The following is a 20,481-nucleotide window of genomic DNA, read 5'->3' on the forward strand; positions in this document are numbered from 1 at the left end:
TTGTATTAAGTAATTTATTTTAAAAATCTTTGTTATATAAACCAACACTTTACAATTCAACTTGCGGCCGTGTGCGCGAGTGTCGGCTCTCGCGACACTACTGACACTCGAGTCAGTCGCGACACTCGCGCACGAGACCTCCACGATACATGAAATATTTGCAGATATAGTCGAGTGTACACTAAGTCCGTTATAACGCTATTGTATGACGTTTTGGTATCCCATATATTAAGTTAACTAGATAACATTGAGCAATTAGATATACACATGACGGAAGCTGATTAAGGCACAGGGTATGCTCGTGTTACTGTACACAACAAAGTGAAAAAAAAAACAAATTTCAAGTGTAAATGCCCAGTGCGATAGTTCATGGTAACGAGTTGACACACAGACGAGTTAGACGTGTTAATATTTGAAAATGTCAAACTTTTTAATAATAATGTTAAATCGTGCCTCTGGGGTCGGACGCGGACATTTCTTGTTACTTTATAATTCATTTTTCTCTCGAATAAAGGGGCTCGCTAAGTCTTAAATCTGATTTGTTATTATGAAGTAACAAAAAATACCTTTATACATGTGTCGCGCCCGCAAAATTAGATATATTTTTTAAATAGATCTAATAATAATCTCTTTCGCATTTCTACTTATTTCCTTTCTTAAATAAAGCCTACAAGAAATGTTGGATGTTTCGGAGTTGCGACTATAAACTATAAAGGGAAGACTCCAGAAATAAACACATTTGAAGGAAACATGGAACAAGTTATTATTCAGCAATAACCCCTTTAACTTTATAAGGAGTTAAAATTTCCAATATTAAGTTTGAAGAAAAATAAAGCATTTAGAGTTTTGATTATAGACTTTGAAATATTTTAACAAACAATAATCTGGATAATGCTTTATAATAAAGAAAAATATGACACAAAAAAAAAATCGAAATCAAGGAAGACAATTTTCGCGTCTCCGAAACATACAACGTGATAATACACGAAAAAATATTTGGTAACAATTCCTTAAAAAATAAAAAATTAAATCTTGCAGTATCTTCGTGATAGCATAGTATACATACTCGTTAGTATATACAGGGTGATGAATATACAATAAACAAATCACTAACCGTAGACTACAGACTATCGTCGAAATCAGAACCGCTCGCACTAAATAATTAAATAGATGAATATACAAAAAAAACTTAATTAAACATTACGTAAGAAACAAACATTTTATATAATTTTCTACATTTCGTGTGGTGGGTGGGAGTAAAGTCTGGCCACTAGTGATTATAGAAAGTTATTTGGCCTTAAAATAATTATTTACTAAGGATATAACAAAAATACAATGGAAGCAACACATGAAGTTATGTTCAAAACATAAATACTGCAGTTCATATCATTCATTCATTTACTGATTGAACGAATGAAATTAAACTGCGACTAAACTATGTAAAAGTAATAATATAACACTTGTGTAGGTCGATAGGATGGGTTGTTTGAAATCTATTAGTTAGTTTTATACGATTAGCATAAAAATAGGCATATTCGTCAATTAACACCTACTCTATATTTAAAGATTAATTTTAAAATATCAATAATTTCTCCTCTCCTTTAAAGTCGAAATACCAAAGTAATTTCTAATGTCTATTAATTTAATAAATTTTATTAAATAAGTTTAACGTTTGGAGAAACTGAAATAATTGTATAAACAAATTCATATCGATTGTTTCGAACACCATCCTATCGACTTCCACTTGCTTAGTGTAAAAGTAATCTAATGACAACACACATAAATATAATTTCAACGCGTAACATCGGAATACAAACAATAAGTGGCCAGGTGCTAGTGTGGTGGGTGTACGATATATGCCTTAATGTCGATATTTTGCTGGAGCTGCACTATTATCGATGCCGAATGATTCCAAAAATAGTGTAGTTCCAGTTTCGAGTTAGCGATGTCGATAAACGCAATATATAGTAGTATCGACCGTGAATAAATCTGTTCGTCCGTTTACTCCGTCGCGTCGCCTACAGTAGCTCGAAGCGTTTTTTCCGCTCGGCGACCATCCCCACGAGCGGCGCCACACCGCTGCGTCCACTCGCTGAGCAGCGCTGAGTCGACTTTAATTCTGTTAAACAATTATAGTACATTGTTAAACACGGTAAATAACACAATTTGTACCTCAGTTGGGAATACCAAAATGTTTATATCAATTAACATATAAATCAAGTATCGATTTCCTTCAAATAAACGCTGACATCAATTCATAGTGTCTCCAGGACCTGCATCATATATCAACAATCTAGCGACTATCTGATTCACATTTCCCTTTGTAGCTCATAGTAACCGACACGAAATCGCTAGATGACACCGAGCAGTGAATCTCGGTGACACTCTGGGAGGGACTAAATTAGTCCATCAAAAACAAACGATACGCATTAGAAGTGGAAGGAAGGTGAGGTGACTAGAGTGATGGTGAATATAGTCGAAATTATAAATAAATATCGATTGTCGACTACTGGGAAATGGTCGTCAGAATTATAACTTATGATATACCTGCACGGGGGACAGCTGCAGGTTTCTGGTGGTCTCTGTCTTCGCGAACTGTATCTTGGCGGGGCGCGCCGGCCTCGCCTCCAGCAGGCTGCTCGCCTTTGACGGCTTCCCCTGTAAACGCAGAACAAAACAATATGACTCACGAACACCCAAAAACAATCCTGAATAGATTACAAATGGCAGCCATATACGGAGGTATTTTTAATTACAAGTCAAACATTTAAAATATAAAAAGGGATTTCTACTATCCCCAATTTTTTTAAGGAAGTTACCGGCCTCTACGTCGTTATTTGCGCTGCCTTACACTTTAGGTGCTATATTACTAGGGTACAATTTCCCACGCGAGCTAAGCTATGAAAATCATGCGATGGTTGGAGGGACTGTTGGTGGTTTTAACACATATCCATAACTTAGTAATGTAGCACATAATGTTTGGTAGAAACGCACTTTAAGTCTCAAATAATAGCTGTTACGCTACTGGCGACCCGCCCAAACCGACCCGACCGCCCAAAAAGATTGGAGATAGTGTCATTGTAAATCAAAATCAACATTTTGCGGTCACCGCCACCGGTCGAGGGTTTTTGGAGGAATAGTTCATATAATACGGGATGGAAATTTAATACGTTAGAGGTGAAGTTAAATGATAATACTAGCATATAAAGTATAGACTCTGGTAATAAATATACAAGTGGGTTTTTGTCAATTTATACTATCGATTGGAACATGATAAATTGTGCAATTGCGTATTATTTATCATTTTAATAATTAAGACAGTCTGAGCATTTATCCGAATTATCACGATTGAGTTACAAATGTTGTTTAATAAATTTCTCTACATCTTGTAAAAAAAAAGGTTTTATAATAACTATAAGATTCTATATTATGTCAATATAAAACTGTCTCATGCGTGTTTTGTAGGACTTAAGGCCTCTCGTAGTTCGCGATACAACACAGCACTTGTGCTTTAGTGTGGAACTGTTGGTTGTTTTCATTGCGTTAATGTGTGTGACCCTTCAACTAACGCTGTGTATGTGCTACTACTCAATGTAAAAATAAAAAGATGAGTGTAATAAACACGTAATATACAATATGTATACATGTCGAAGGGTTAACATTGTGCGTTACCTTGTAGTTTGTTGGCGCGCTGCCAGGCGGCCGCCAGGTGGCGCAAGTGGCTCCACAGCGGCGCCTCCGCCTTCCCATGCTGTTAGTGCACCCGCCATTATGTACCGACACGCCATGTTGCATTACATCAGTGGGACAGTATAATAGTCGAGACGCATCGCAAGAATTGAGCTTTGTCTTTATAAAATTATTTTACAACTTACTGTCAAATATAATACTGTCCGTCATAGTTAAAACTAATATGTGGATGATCCCTATAGTTTAGTAATTTTTTAATAATAATGTTTACTAAATAAAATATGGAAATGAATCGTATTAGCTTTTTTTAATATAAAACTTTGCATGTCGCTTGATATTCTCTGAATTTCATGTAACCAGAATACATTTCCTAAACACGCAGGTTTTTCGGATAAAGGATTTAGATGTCCAGGGGGAAGGCGGGAAGTCTAAAAGCAAACAGCTGCCGCAAATAATGCATGATTCTATAATGAGATTAATAAATAATTTGGTCGATTTGAAGGAATTGTTTTTGCGTCAATTATATTGTTAATTAAGACGATGTTTCCTTAGAAACCTAAAATTATTTAGTTTAGCAAAAAGTGCAACGAAAACTAAGCCAAATTAAAACAAAAAATAAATGCTCAATTTGTGCGATCGTCACAAAAAATATTTACAAAGACATTTTTACAAAAAGAAAAATATTTTTTCGAAAAACTATTTTTTACAAAAAAATGAAAAAAAAAATGCGCAATGAATGGGTGTTACTGTCGGTACGTGCGATGTCATGCAAGCGGTGAGCGTTTATGATGAAGCACTAATAGCCTATGCTAAGCGTGTGTGATGGGTTTGTGCTGGTGTTAAGTAGATGATCAGATCCTTACCGCGCCTGAGTCTTCGTACAGCTGCGATAGTGGCGAACCCTCCGAGTTCTTCATCTCATTAGCTTCTGATATTAAATGTGCGCGTAGTTGCTTATTTCTAAAATTGACAAAAATATTCATAATGTTTCATAGCTTCTGAGACTGCATATGTTATAAGAATACTTTTTGGAGTAACATAAATTAGACTGTGTTCTTTACTGTGTCATGGTATACTATCATAATTATTAGTAATTATGGCTACAACACCGTTTAAACCGTAACATTAGCAAATCAATAAATAGCCGCAAAAGTTTATAATCATGCCTGATATATATAGTCATAATCATGACAATGAAGGTCGGTTGTTACTTGTTCCAACTAAATTCTATTCATGTTGACCTCAGAATGTAATCATCTCCAAGTGTCTGATTGCTTTTAATTTTGTAACCGAAAGGAGATATTTAAAATCTGACCCAACTTAAAGTTTACAGTGTGTACCTGGAGTCGAGCTGCATGATGTGGTTGTGCGCTTGCGCAAGCTGTGCGGTGGCGGACGCGAGCCGCTCCTCCAGCGCCGCAGACTCCACGCACTTTACAGAGTACTTCTCCGACAGCGACAGAATCTCACGCTTGATCTCCTCCATTTCTTGTCTATTTACAAAGATTATTTTTTTTCAATTCACATCAAGAAAATGTCAGTTCATTCTGATGGTAGCTCAGTCTTGTTTGTACCAGCAGTTTCGTTACCTATCTGCCTTGTGGCTGATATCATCAGTTAGCTATTTATGACATTACTCCTGAGAATCATATCATTATTTGAAATAGCGATACCATCAGTTTAGTGGTTTCTACCATTAATCTTGTTATGCTTATTACGTTAATTTGTTACTAATATTGTAATGTTAAAGGATTTAGCCGTTTTATAATTAGTGAATAAAGGAATGAATTCCTTCAAGCGAATTTCGGCCATGGCGGTAAATTTCAGCGGGGTTCAGCCACGTACGCCGGAGATATAGTGCACAAGTGTGTACACAAAACACAAACAGTCTCTATTTTTCTCTCTCATAGTTCGGTGAGACGTCGACTCGACCAGAGATAGATCAGGCGTAGTACCAACGGCTTTACGCTCTCTCCGAGGTACGGGGTATCACACCGCCCTTTTCCTAACTCCGAGATGTCACTGAGTAATTTTTAGATGGAAAAATCCAGTGAATTATTTTTGGCCCGACCCAGGAGAACACCATAGTGGCATTACAACTGCGACACTAAGACATTGAGAGAAGTATAGTAAGTGGTTGTGGTACTGACTGGTGTCGCGAGCTGAGGTGCGAGAGGTCGGCGTGCGCGCCGCGCGCGAGGAACTCGGCCTTGAACTTGTCCACCTCGCGCCGCACCTCGCTCTCGTGCGCCTTGCGCATCGCGTCCAGCGCCGCCAGCGTGGCGCGCGTCTCCTCCGCCAGCGCCTGCTCCTTGTCCAGCCTGGGCACCCACGACACACGGTTCAAAACTCTATTCCAATAAGTGGACTGACTGCCTTAGTCTAAGCCAATTTAATTGCTTTGATGAGAGGAAGTTAAGTCTTTTGGGATTATTTAAATGTTAGCGCAAATTACTAGAAATGGAGCAAATGTGGGGATAATTTTTTCACAAAACATAATAAGGATTCCATCATATTTTGCACAATACTGTGTCTAATATTTTTGAAAATTTACTTTATATTTAGTAATCCAGATCCAGTAGGATCTGAATTCTTTAGTAGTTACTAAATCTATTCAAAGGTATACTCGATATAAACGAGTGAAGTGTGTTGTGACCTGAGCTGTTCCCTCTCGGCGCGGTGCTTCTCCTCCATCTCGCGCACGATGCGTCGGTGCGAGCTCTCCATGGCGAGCAGCCCTTTCTCACACAGCGCGCGCAGCTGCTCGATCTCCTGCTGGTACCGCGCCCGCAGCCCGTCCCCGTGCGTGTCCGCCGCCACCGCGCTCTGCAGGACATACACCAACCAGTTACAGATAATGTGTGAAGCAGATTTCGGAGAGTACTACGCGTTGGGTACAAAATTCGATACCAATTATATTTATTACTCATTGATTAACATGCTGACCTGATAAGCAGCCCTAAGACTGTCCAGTTGTGCGGAATACTCTGAATCGAGAGCGGCGAGTCGGCGCTGCAGAGTGCGCGCACGCTCCCGCAGTGCGACGCGCTCGCGCTCGTGCTGCGCTTGTAGCTGCGCACGCGCACGCCGCGCCGCCGCGAGAGCGCCCGCCTGCTGCGCCAGCGCGTTTTCACCACGCGCGCGCTCCTCGTGCAACCTGCAGGACACAACACATACAGTTAGTTAAGATTACAATATAGATCAACTCTGTCACCCTCAGCAACGCTACTGACCTGTCCAGCGCGTCCTGCAGCTGCTTGCAGTGCTGGCAGGGCACCAGCGCTTGCAGAGCTTCCACGCGTCGTCGCAGGGCCTCGACGCGATCGAGCACGCCGCCGCCGCCGGGCGAGGCGTCGCACTCGTCCTCGCACGGGGCCGCGTCGCGTTCGGCGGCGAGGCGACGCTGCACCTCCGCCACGGCCGCCTCCACCCGCTCGAGGCTCTCGCCGATCTTCATCGAGTCTTCACTGTTACCGGAACAGTCACTGGAGAAGAGCGCGCGGCACTCGGTCGAGAAGCGCTGGAAGAGATAAACAAACTCCGCCTCGCGGGCGGGGTCGCTCTCCAGCGAGGAGAGGGCGTCCTGGGCGCTGCGGCGCGGCTCGTCGTGCGGCTCGGAGGCGCGGTACGTCCCCTCCAGCACGGCCACGCGCGCGTCCACGAGGGCCCGCTGTGCTAACGCCTCAGCTAATTGCTGTAGCAATGCGCGACTGTCAGGTGCTGGCGAGCCCTCTCGAGAGCGCCGCTCGCTAGCGAGACACTCGCGGTACCGCGCGGCGATGTCACGGACGGCCGCGTCCATCTCGCAGCGCAAGTGGTCATGTGCGGCCTGCCACCACAGCTCGAGGTCGGCGCGGTCTTGCGCAGTTAGTGTCAGTCTTCCCTTGCGCGACTCGTCTAGCTGCTCCTCGCAGACCTGCGCAGCCCGACTGAGTGCACGCGCCACCTCTGCCTGCACGAGTTCGGCACCGAGCGCGTCCCTTGCGGCTGCCCACGCCTCACGCACACGCGCCGCTTCCACGTTGGCGCGGTGTTGATCGAGGTCACTGTCGGCTGCCGCGTGGCTGAGGGTCTCGCTAGCCAGCGCAGAGCATAGTTCGCCCAATTTCTCCGTCTTGTACCTGTCGACCGCTTCTGCGACTTCTTTCTGAGATGCCTTCAAAGCTTCGAGGTCAGCACTGTGGATGATAAGTTCCGTCTTTCTAAGATCGCGCGTCTCCCTCGATCCATTTACAATATCGATCTTTCGTGTCAATATCCTCGCGAGGTAGTCCAGGGAACTTCTGACCCCGGAATTGGTGTGTCCTTCCCCGTTTACCTTGCGTTTAAGGTTCTCTATTAGTTGACTAGTTTCGATTATTTCAGATTTGATCAGTCTCGCGAAGAATCTGCTTCCATTGGATGACTCGAGCGCTTCTTGTATTCTGCTGACGAGGACGGCTTCATATGCAAGTTTTTCCGCCAGAATCTCCAGGCTCTTCCTTTGCGTCAATTCTCCAGCCTCATACAGCGTAGCCTTTCTCCGTGATATCTCAAGAAGTTTTGCCCTCAGCTGCTCCTCAAGCTGGACTACTACTTGTGCGACACTGTCATTCACTTCTTCGTCTGGTTTTTGGTCGCCATCGATGACGCATTTATCAAAACACTCCTGTAGTTTCTTACTGACATCAGTGAGACATTTCTCCATAGACTTGATACTATATTTCTTTTCGAGACTCGGAGATGGTGAGCGTCGTGACTTGGCCGCTCTCATAGCGCTCATCTGACACAAACACTCGTTCACTTTATTTCTCGAGTGTATGACCACGTTTTCGAGACTTTGTAGCCTGTCCAGAAGATGCCTCTGTGATTGTGTGCCCACCGAGGAAGTTTCGGGACTGTCATTAAATATGGGACTGTTAGTAGATCTCGTCGCTTGACTTAATGATTCACATGAATTCGTCAAGTCTCGGCGGTTTTCTAAAGCAGAGGCAACTTTGGTTTCTAATGAACTTAATCTTACTAGCATCTTCATTGGCTCGGAGCTGGTGGCGCTGTCCAGTGATTTTCTCCTGAGACGAGCTGCCAGTCTCTTCATTCGTTTCTCGTCTGTGAGGCTGTCGGATTTAGTGGTTTTTTCTTTGGCTGGCGACGCGCTCTTCGACGGTGAATTTATCATGGGAACCGATTCTCCCGACTCTAACATCGTTATCTTGTTCTCTAACTCTGTTAGTTTCTCTTCCACTTCTTTTCCTAACGTGATGGACTCTCTTCCTTTCAGCGACAAACTTCGTCGTTTTTCCCTTGACTCAGACTTTTGAATTTTATGTTTTAGTGTTCGCACTTGCTTATCTGATGCGGTCAATTTCTGTGTCAAGTCCAAAATCCGAGCTGCCATCAAATCTATTTCTGATCTGCTACATTGTTCCCGTAATTTCATTTCATTCCTTAATTTCATATTTGTTACTTCAAGTTCGTCATACATACTGTGAGACTCACGTAGTTCCTTTTTCATGGCCTTGATTTCTTCAATTGCTTTTAGAAACCTCGCCCTTATTTCTACGTACTCCTCGATGAGTCTGGTCTTTTCCAACGTTTCTACATTTAAATCTTGGTTGATATTCGTGAGATCGCTCAACGATCCGATACTCTTTCTCTTTTCTTTAGTCGGAGATTCGGCCACCACGCGACCTTCTAACTCTCTTATCCTGGCATATAAGCTTTCGTTTTCTTTTATGCTTCGTAATAATTTTTCATTTAATTCATTTAGTTCGCGTTGCAGCTGCTTGATGTTCTCTTGTGCTGACGAAAGCTGCCGCGTTAATAGCTCACAGTGGTCAGTGGATTCTTTTAAGAATTTTTGAGTTTCAGTCAACTTGTTCTCCCATACAGCCTTATCTTGATTGTAAAGCTGTTTTATTGCATCAAAGTTCTCTGCTTCTTTCGTTCTAACGGACAGTTCCTCTTCCTTTTTCTGCAACGATGTTACTAATTCTTCCATTTTGTTTTCTCTCAATGCCGCTTCGGATTTTAATTTCTGTAACCTCGCTAGTTCCGTCTCCGTAGCGTGGAGGTCGTTCAAAGCCAGTTTAAGCTGTTTGCGTAAATCTTCGATTTCTATCGACTGTTTGTCAATAGTCGATATGTAACTGCGTTTTCTCGGTTCTATTGGTTTTTCGTTTTCATCAACTTCAACAAGGGGGTTTTCTTTCTCTTTGGTGGAATCGATTTCGTCTTTAGCTGCATCTGTTTTTGGTGGTACTTGATGACTGCTTCTTCCGCGCACTTTTTCTTTAACTTTAGATATTGGGGTGCGGTTAAGGATGGGGGATGGTGGAGGCTGCGTACCTACATCACCCCAGTCAGCGCTATCTCTTCTGCCGCCTTCGGACGCCGTTCGATATTCTTCATCTGAAGAGAACGGTGCTAATTTCCCAGTGACTGGAGTGACTGGTGTGATGGGTGATGTTGAAGACTCCGACGCCTGGTCAACTGTATCTTCTCGTAGTATTAGTGACAGCGGTCCTGTGTCGGGCAGACCTGCTGTCCTTCTCATTGCTGATACCCAGTTAGCCCTTATGCCCGCTGTCACCGCCGATAACACTATATGCTTTCCATCCCAAGTCTGTAAAATTTAAAAAGATCCGTTAAAACACATTGGTTAAAGATTCCAGACAATTAAATTAAATTGGTGAGTTGTTTACCTCAGTCTCAAAAGCATAGCCATTAGTGGACGCCGAAGTCGGAAGGTCCACCACCCTCGATATGCCACTCAGATCGATGACCCCGTCCATCAACCCCGGTGCTCTGCATGCGGATCCCTGAAGTATAAGAGGGCTGCTCCTCGCAGGACAAACCAGTGTCGCGACCAGCCACCCGGGCTTCTTCGCTGTAACCACCCAGCCCTTGCATGAAGGAGCCTTTCTGCCGGAAGTTCTACTCTTCCACCCTCACCGCCTTCAGTGGCTTCTGCCACATCAGTAGGCTCACTACCCTCGCTTGCTGAGCTGGAGTTGCCCTCTTCTGGTGGTATCCCACCATCTGGCGAGCCACGTGCCTAAAAGAAATTGTAAACAATTAAAAGTTATAGCGTATTCTCAGTAATATTTACGTCAAATGTGTTTACCCAATGGGGCGTGATGTAAACTAAGCAAATAATTACAAACACCAACCCAAATTATTTCAAACCTTGTTCTTACACATATATTTCATAGATAAAAACTAAAGAAGAATGAAACCATCCTTTATGGTGAATAACTTGAATTTAATATTACTTACTGGGAGTCGATCTGGCGGCGGGAGCCTGGTGGGTCTCTCGAGCGTGGGTGGTAGCGCTCTCCGGGACCTGGGTCTCGTGAGAGATGCGGCGATGTCGCGCAACTGTTCGTCGTACTGCTGGTGCTGTTGCTGCAGCAGCGGGGACCGCACGCCTGCTGGAGATTGCAACGGTATTACAACTACGATAGATAGCTCATAAAACGTTTGTACTAGTATATTGTAATAAATTTAGGCTTCGAAGTATTTTCTTTCTTGTCCACTTTGGCTATAGATATCGACAGTTCATCGAAAATGGTATGGTATAACAATAAGTCTCCCTTGCTCTATCCTATCTCTCATAAAATTATATTGTACGAAGCCTCGAAGTATACTGGGCCTAGATCGTTCCCATTTGCTGAACTATAATTTAGACGTGACCACGCGAAGATTACAGGACTGCTAATAATAATAATATACAGACCATTTATTGGACCAAATTCATTTTTATTCAGCAATCACCTACAAATCTTAACGGTTAAATCAAGGTGCCTACCCTCGTCAGTGACGGGAGGCGCCGCGGGTTCTGCCCAGGTCTCCCTGCGTCGCGACCTGGCCTTCTCCTCACCGTTGATCTTGTCCCGGGTTGGAGGCGACGCTGACGACACCGGCTGGTCTGTGTATACTGTGGGCAAGAGATAAGTGAGGTTCAGAAAAAATGAAAACTGGGGAGGAAAGAAATAATGATTCCATGCCTAAATACCTAATAATGAACCTAAAATATATCTATTCGTATGTGATTAACTTTGATAGACTGTTTTTTCCCCCATTCTTAGCAATGATTAATGAAAATTGACTAACAAACGCATTGAATGAACAATAATATGCTATAAGTAAATTATTGTAAAAGTATGCATTATTTTCGTGCGGTTTAGGTTCGGAGCGTTTTAGACGTTTTTATATGCCCCGACTTGGGAGCCTAGTGAATAGGGTAACAAGGCATAAAGCAACATAGGGATAAATTCTAGGACAAGATTAGGTGCTAGTGTAAACTGATTATCAAAATTGTATCGTCGTCCCCTGCTGAATGGCGATCTCCCTATAATCTTAATTATATATCCCCTTTCATATAGTTAAAATTATGTCAGCTGAACTTTCTCTTTTATTGAGGTATATTAGTTTCCCAATGGGAGTAAATTATTTTGAGGTCACGAGATGTCATAGTGGAATAATAGCCGGCCGTAATTTTCGATTTCTCTGGTGTCAGTGTTACTAATATAAAAATTAAAGGTGGATACAGATAAAAAATTATATAGTGTTAATTTCTTCCACTATCACGTGACGTTAGCTATTTAGTAAAAAATCGAGTAGTCATTTTTGCCGCCGAAATTTTTTTATCATTTTACACCAAATAATCAAGTATTTTAACAATCGCTTAATAAACGAAAATAATCAACTTTCATCTTTGAAAGTTACCGATCGCGTCGCAAGTTATCTCTCGTCCGTCCCATCGCCCATGGCCGCCCTAGTTGCGCACAATGCAAGCGCAGTGGGTGTCGATGATTTACCACGAGTCGGCTCATTCATATTTATTAACGCTGCGATTTTTTTCCACACTAAATCCCACCTCGGCTGATCTACGCGACACTTTGACACAACCATTACGTGGGAGAGAGAACTATTATATTTTCGAAAAAAATATATTTTTAAACGGAATATCCGTGACGAGAAGTTATTGCCTGTAAAATATGTGGATTCCTATGAATACTGCGCGTGTTGCAGTATTATGATTTATAAGGGTGCATATATGGTGAGCTAGAAGTCTGTTGGGTAGGATGATGTTTGGTAACATGATAAAAAATTTATGCTTAGTAGCAGCCTGGAGTATATAGTTGTGCTTGGTAAATAAGTAGGCTCTACTGGTTATTATATTTCTCTACGACGTTTGTTCAACGCTCTTTGTTCAACAAAACGCAATCATGATGACATTCTTGACTTTATTTGTCGTGTTTCAGATTAAATGCTATTAAAGGTCGTAAAGGCTACAGAGGATTCTTCATTAAACATCGTGTTGCGTATTAAAATCTTCCTATCATTTCAACTGATGTACTAGATATCTACGGCAAACGAAGCCGCGTGCAACCGTAGTCTACCTAAAGCTTATAAATTGAATCGTCTCGTGCCGACAAAGCGTATCTCGCGTGTTGGTTGCGTCGCCTTTGCCGAGAACCGAGACTTCATAAATTTTGATGCGGTATCTCGAGAAAAAATGTTATGAAGTGCGTGCGTGAAGAATATGAGTTAAGCGAAAGATGTAGGATTTATTCGGGATATTTGCTAGTGAAACGTTTATAAAAATGAGCCAAATAGTGTATGCAACGTGCTTCAAAAAGTGACAGTCAAAATAGTGAGATCAAGTTAGGAGATAGAAAAGTTTACGTAACATCGTAGCTCATTTTAAGCAATTAGCAAGGTCATAAGCAATACCACCGCCCATAAACAGTAGAAACGCCATCAAGCAATTACTAAATATTATTTTTATTCCACTGCGCTCGACATACTGAGACTAGAGATGTTAAGTCTTATTATGTCCAGTACTTACATTAGCTAAGTGTAACTACTACTTACTTAGTGTAACTACTGGACATAATAATCGTTCAAACCAGAACACAACAGTGTATACACACTGCTGCTTGGTGGCAGAAATAGACATTGCAGTGGTGCTACCAAGGTGGACTCTCACATATGAGATACCTACCAACAGTATAACCGATATAATTTTGTTCATATTAGCGTGCACTTTCATCGTACAAATATTTAGTAAGCTAGACTCTCGTTAACATCTGGCATTTGGTATGGAATGCTATTAAACCGTTGTAGTCGGTTGCCGATCTGTAGATAGCGCAAATATCGCCACGATACAGATCTATACGCGTTGTTTCTGCTCATGATGCCTACGAGCTATTGCTTGGGGATATAGAAATACATTTTTCCGACGTACATTTTCGACGGCTTATCTTTTACTTATACTTATCATTGCGGCTTGTGAATGTGTGATTTTTAATTATGGTCAAAATTGAGTGTGTACGTGACATCACGACTTTCTCCTCTTAGGGCAGTGTACATAAATAATTTTAAAACGAAACTAATCTGTCTAGAATAACGTAAAGCTTAATATATTTGGCAAAATTTACATATTCATAAAAGTGTTACTCGAATACTTTTTAACTAAAAATAATAAGTGAAATGCCTCTCCATCTAAATAATACACGTTACTTATTCCATATGCATTCAAATGACTTGCGTTTCAAATTAAAAGTTATCTAGAAGTAATTTCGTACGGCGCGTTGCGTGTTGGCGCTCGAGCTAAGAGCTTTCAAAGAAACAACCCCGCAATTACATAATAACACCTACTCATAACGTTTAACGTTGGGAAAAACGAATAATTATCTGGATGCTGTTTCGCGAATAACCTTTTAAAGACATAATTCTGGAAAATAAACCGGGATGAACAGAAGTCATTAGTGTTACTATTTTTATATGGTGCTCATAGATTATATGAATTATTAAATAAATTACAGTTTAAAATGTAAGGGAATAGACAGATGAAATGTAATTAACACTTTATTACTTATAAATTAATATATAAAAACTATTGTATTGACCATAAAAAAGAAACACGTGAAATGAAACGTAAAAAATAATTGTCTATGTTCATCTCTTCCAGCCAGTAAGAATAAAAGTTAAAAATAAAATATTTAAATAACAACAATATTCCAATTCCAAATTCAAAAACTGACACCGTCGCATTTGCATCCAACCCTCCGCGGCTAAAGCCAGATATGGCGCCGGTTGCTCGTAACCCGTAAATAACCTGTTAACCCAACATTTAAAGCTTCGACCTTGGCTCATGCGATGCACTCGTTAAGTGATCCCCTCAATTACTACTGGCGGTGAGATATGTAGCAGATAAGTCAAAACATGCGCGCAAACGTGTCTTGCGTTGTATATGTGCATTTATTTTGAGATGCGACCTTGGGTTTGTGTCAGGTGGAGTGGAACTAGATGTTAAACGTGACTACACTTGAAAATATATGATTTGACTTTATCCGAATTTGGTGGAGGTGAAATTTTATTTTATTTCGTCGCGAAGTCTCACGCACACATCCCGCATTTATCCCCGAAAGGGTATGTAAAGGCGCAAAGAGGGCACTTTTCGCCAAGTGTGTTCCGTACCATGATGTGATAGAGAGCGAGCCTAACGCCATATCAGGCATGAATTCCAGACTTCGGGTTGATACTGAGCAGAAAAACCCAAATATCACTTTGCCCGACACGGGATTCGAACCCAGGACCTTACGAGCGCTGACGTACTTACGTAAGTTTTACGAATAATAATTAAAATTGTGACGGAACCCAGACTCTTTCCTATGATGCTGCATACCAACATGTCTTCGAGACAATTAGCTTTCTGACGCAAATCGTCCGCTCAGCAAAAATCAGGTCACCATCCAACCACAGCTCGCTCAGTCGGTAAGTTTCCTTGATTGATTCTCAGCAGATGATGAATTGCCAAAACGTTTCGACGAAAGCGTCGTCAGACTCTTTAATGACTCAGGCGCAGTTGTTTCAAACCACTTGCAAAAAGTGTTCATCAGAAATAATTCGTTAAACCTTACATTCACTTGCTTCGAAAACCAGCGCATTGTCAACAGAAACGTCTAACGAAGAGTTTACGAGGTTTGAACTTACCCGCACTGAGAGGTCATTGGCCAGTGTTAATGATTTATCGTTTTTTCTTTTACCACACTCTAAATGCTGATGCGAGGTTTTACACCCGCCGATGATATTAGTCAGCGACGGAACGACGCACATAATCGTACAGTTATTAATTTTCTAGTATAATTACTAAATTGGCAAATAAGGAATACAAACGAATTAATAATTGAAATGTTGAAGATTTTAATAATAATCTTTTAAAATCCTTACGGTTTAGTAATTGGACGACAGTTATTAAATAATTAATTACAGCTATCCGTCGAAAATATTGTGCTAAGATACGCCAAATCTTGTAAAAGCTAAGCGAGGCTCTGAACAACATCCAGAATTTAATCTTTCGAATCACTTAAAAATCTCGGAATTCAACCCGCCTCGACTCTCGAATCTCTGTTGTCGTCTGTAACGTGAATCTAAACCCTAAAAGTACTCCTATATTTTTATTATTTCAAACACAATTTCCCATTACCGCTATCAAATCCAGGACCTTTTGGCTCCCGAAACGAACATTACCAACCAATTATGCTAAAATATATTTTTTAACCAAGATCGTATCATCGGTTTCGCAGTCAAACTGCAGACATTAAACTAATTATACTTACATTACCCTAACTGAATCTTATTTTTAACCCTAAAACTTTCCAAGTGTTTAGTAACCGACTGCATTCCGAAACTAGCTGGCAGGGCCGTTGCCTCATCGGTAACTCGGTATAACTTTATGACATTAATTTATATACTTAACCTTTACATTATCTGTCTCCACGTTTGTTTGTATAAATTATGAACTACCAAATATGCGCGCTGACAATTTGTTGTATACTAGTTGTTGCTGTGGGTTTGGTTGTTTATTACGTTTTAAGTTAGAAAGGTAGGGTGGTTTGGGTATTTGTAGGGGATGGATTATAGGAGACTGACAAAGAGGATATATAAGGCAATTTGGATGGAAGAGCCGGTATGAGTCGACCGCACCGAACCTTCGATTGTCAGATATCTGTCATTCTTAGTAAAGGCCAGGTCAAAAGAACCCTGAACTGGCGGGAATGCATGAAAAGATTGATGGAGGTGGAGGGAGCGAGAGAAGTATGCCAAAATTGTGGAATGTGGCAATTCATAGTCTCGTGATAGCACGCATCACTGGCGTACGCGTCAAGCGATTGTCCTTAGGATTTGACGGTAAAATTTATTTTTACATTTTGTTTGGGAACTAGCTTTATTTTAAATTAAAAATGTATAGGTATGTCTTCTAAATCTGTCTTATTGCAATGCCTGTGAAGTTATAATTGGATCATCAAAGTTTAATTGAGAAGTTAGGCATAAGAAAGGTTATTGTAACCGACTGTGTAACAGTCATGTGGACAGTTTGTAATACAATATAAGAACATTGATTTGTCATTAACTTCCAGTATTTAAACCACTGAATTTATTTCTATCTTCCATAATCTCAATAATAACTATAACATTTTAACCATCTACACAGATTCGATTTTCAGATAGAACAACTAAAATTAATTTGATTTTTGGTTCTCAAAATTTTTACTTGCGCGAGGACTAAAACTTCTAACTTGTCGTTAATTTGTTCCATTTACTCGATAGTGGCGAATTACGGATACTAGAATGCGTGTACAAACTCCTTTCTTATTAGGGGGAAATATTATTATGGATTTCATTTCGGACTGACTCACAGGTCTTAACCGATTTTCAGACTACTCCATACTACTCTTTCCTTTATACCATAGGTCGTATACAAATTAAGTCTTTTGTCTACCTCATTAAGATTTAGGTATGTATGTGTAGCTTTAATATCAGGATTTCCAAATGGATTTCACTCTTTATCTCGAGGGTTGCAGAGTACGCGTGTATTCGCAACCGGAACTCTATACATTTTGTGCAACTCCTACATTTTATGCTATCAAAAACCTATTTCACAGTTAATCCGACCCGATCAGCGAATCGAAAGGGGTGTTTCCGACAACAATCAGCAATTAGCCGGGTGTGGATTCCGTTAGGTTTGCAATTAGATTGGCCAGGTGTGCCAGACGCGCCCTACACATGCGGGGCGGTCGTAATCCAGATGTTTCGAGATTTTCCGGGATCATGTAATGTGGAAGAGGTTGTGTCGGTTAGATAACATTACCTAAGGCAAATTAGGATATCGAAAATTTACTGTGAACAAGAGACCAGTTCTTAAGATAAGGAAAGTTTGGTTTTATTTATAAAACAATCGAATATTTTGGAACACGTTATCGTTAAGTAAGCTATGACATTAAATAGATAATGTTTTGGTGTGTAATCATTTTCCAACAAACCAACAAAATTTCTCTTGATTGGGACGAAAAAGAGTTCACCATAACCCATGCCAATATATGTACAAACAATACGTTTATATCACATGGCTTTTAGCTCCATATAAACATAAACTAAAATTCATTAAACCCCAAACACGCAATAAAATGATGAATTAATTTATGAACACGCACTGCATTTATAATTACCGCGGGAATTTCGGTAATAATCTCGAAATACAGACGTAGATATGAAATTAACTGTCATTTTTGATGCACCGATGCGAGTTTACGATTTTACGGTGCTTAGATAACTTAAAAGCATTCGGTTTTCGGAGAATTGGAAAATGAACTTTGTAATCTAACGTCAGGTTAATTGAAATGGAGTTTAATTTTAGTTAGGGTTTGATAAAACTAGATGTGAATTAAGGTTGTTGAGTACTAGGAACTGATACTAAGTATATTTTCGAATTTCTTGATTCATTTTACTCTTTAGTTTATGTTAGTGTTTATTATAATCTTTGTCGTTTCTTAGTTTTAGACTGCCTCGGTGGCGTAGTAGTACTCCATGCGTGGCACGGCAGCGTTCTGCCTTAGGTTCGAATCCCGAGACGGCCAAAGTGATATTTGGATTTTTCTGGTCAGTATCAGCCCGGAGCCTAGAATTTGTGCTCGATATGGCTTGTGCCCTATCACATCATGTGACGGAACACTCATAGCGAAAATTGGGGTGCTTTGGTTGCGCCTCTGCATACCTCTTAGGGGATAAATGCGTGATGTGTCAGTATTATTTCTTTCTTTTCTTATTATACTTTCATTAATCGACAGGGAGAGCGAACCGATGACCTTACCCTTCACAACTTAAACCTAGTCTAAACTCTAAAGAAGTCTGTCCAACGACCTTACACTTTACAAGTAAATCTAGTCTAAACTCCTAAAGGAGTCTGTCCACTACACAAGTTCATGCTATGATCTTTCTAAGGACGGAATAGTGTAGTGGCCTTAATCTCAAACTTTTCAATACAAAGATTTTTTTATTAATTTGACACGTTCGTAGCTGGCATAATACGAAACTAAGTAGCGGTAGCGAAGGTGAAATTTTCTGAAACAGATCACGACACAACATATAAGTATTAATATGCATAAATAAACAAAAGCAAAATGCATCAATGTATTTATTAAAAGAACTTGTCGATTGTATAATAGTACTAGTTGATCCGACAGACGTTGTCCACTCTTAACTATGAATTTGCAGCGCGCATTCTGTCAATGGCTGGCAGTTAAATATAAAATTAATATTTTCGTTAAATTTTCTAATTTTCCGCGCAATTTTTGAATTTTTCTTTCATAAGAAACTTGTCCTGACAATAACAAACACAACAAAAAAAATAGTGACATCGGTCCAGCCGTTCACGCGTGATGGCGTGACCAAGGAAATAGGGATTCATTTTTATATATTATATAGATAACTGTAAATTCTAATTGCATTGACATTTTTCACCTTTCTCCATTTCAATACAGGAATCTATTTGCCAAATAATTATATATTAAGGTTATTTAAATAATATTCTCTAGACGTTGGTGCGTACTTATTTTGCGCCACCTCTTTCGCTACATGATTGTAATCTGTGTAAACTGTTGTGGATTATGTATTTCTATTTGTTTCTTTTATTATTTAAGTAAAATTGTACTTACGTACTTGTTGTTTTCCAAATAAACTAAAAGGTATCGGTTTATATTGATCCTTCCGTTTGCTAAGTAGTGGGCAGAGTCCTTAAAGCTAAGTAAGTTTTCGCAAGCCGGCGCGTTTCAATGTTCCGCACTTCAAAGCCATTTTATTTATGGCCGTAACGGTGCTAAATTTAATTGACGCGCCGGAATCCGAGGAAAGTCTGGTTTAACTTGTGTTGTTTTGACGCGTATCATTAGTTGTTAGCGAATTTAATTCATAGACGATTGGCGTTTGGCTTATTTGGCTTAACAGTTTGAGGTAAAGCAACGGTTTATCTTATACAATCTAGCTTGTAAGCTTGTTTTAACGTTTCAGGTTGTTCAGAATTGCTTGAATAGCTGTCAAAACATCACAGGTTTCCTAGTTTAACCTTATTAAGAAGTAAGATGGTGGATTTTGACTTACAGCTGATCGAGAACATTTGTGTTTTAACTAAGCATGGTATTTGCGACATTTTTATAAGTAAGACTGAGTTATAAAATGTTAATTGAAATAAAACTGTTTACGGATTTTATCGCGATTATTGATATTGTTATTTTTTTCCCGATGTTTCGAAGACTTTGCAGCCTTTATGGTCACGGGGCAGACTGAGCTGTTGGGCAAAGTTACAATAGGTATATATTTCTATTATTATATTTATTACGTTTTACTATTATACTGCATAAAAGTAAATTGTGGATATTATATAAATAGTTTTAATTCAATGTCTTACATTCGCGTAAACATAAGAAATCAAACGGTTAATTCCTAGTAGAGGTTGCTAGACGT

At 40.2% G+C, this 20,481-nt stretch overlaps 1 protein-coding gene across 1 annotated transcript in view; it reads right to left on the bottom strand.

Moving 5' to 3' along the window:
• The window catches only part of LOC115455520 (protein outspread), a gene marked incomplete at its 5' end in the record, with an annotated part of 239,233 nt that continues 218,752 nt past the window's right edge, over window positions 1–20,481 (bottom strand). Inside the window, 13 exon segments of the mRNA XM_037447033.1 lie at window positions 1–2,119; window positions 2,548–2,658; window positions 3,673–3,751; window positions 4,554–4,650; window positions 5,031–5,183; window positions 5,841–6,011; window positions 6,347–6,516; window positions 6,637–6,847; window positions 6,924–10,294; window positions 10,374–10,483; window positions 10,486–10,726; window positions 10,948–11,099; window positions 11,480–11,608. Coding sequence (XP_037302930.1) covers window positions 2,019–2,119; window positions 2,548–2,658; window positions 3,673–3,751; window positions 4,554–4,650; window positions 5,031–5,183; window positions 5,841–6,011; window positions 6,347–6,516; window positions 6,637–6,847; window positions 6,924–10,294; window positions 10,374–10,483; window positions 10,486–10,726; window positions 10,948–11,099; window positions 11,480–11,608 — 5,096 coding nt within the window.

This window comes from Manduca sexta, unplaced genomic scaffold (genome assembly GCF_014839805.1).
Source record: "Manduca sexta isolate Smith_Timp_Sample1 unplaced genomic scaffold, JHU_Msex_v1.0 HiC_scaffold_53, whole genome shotgun sequence".
NCBI classification, from domain to species: domain Eukaryota; kingdom Metazoa; phylum Arthropoda; class Insecta; order Lepidoptera; family Sphingidae; genus Manduca; species Manduca sexta.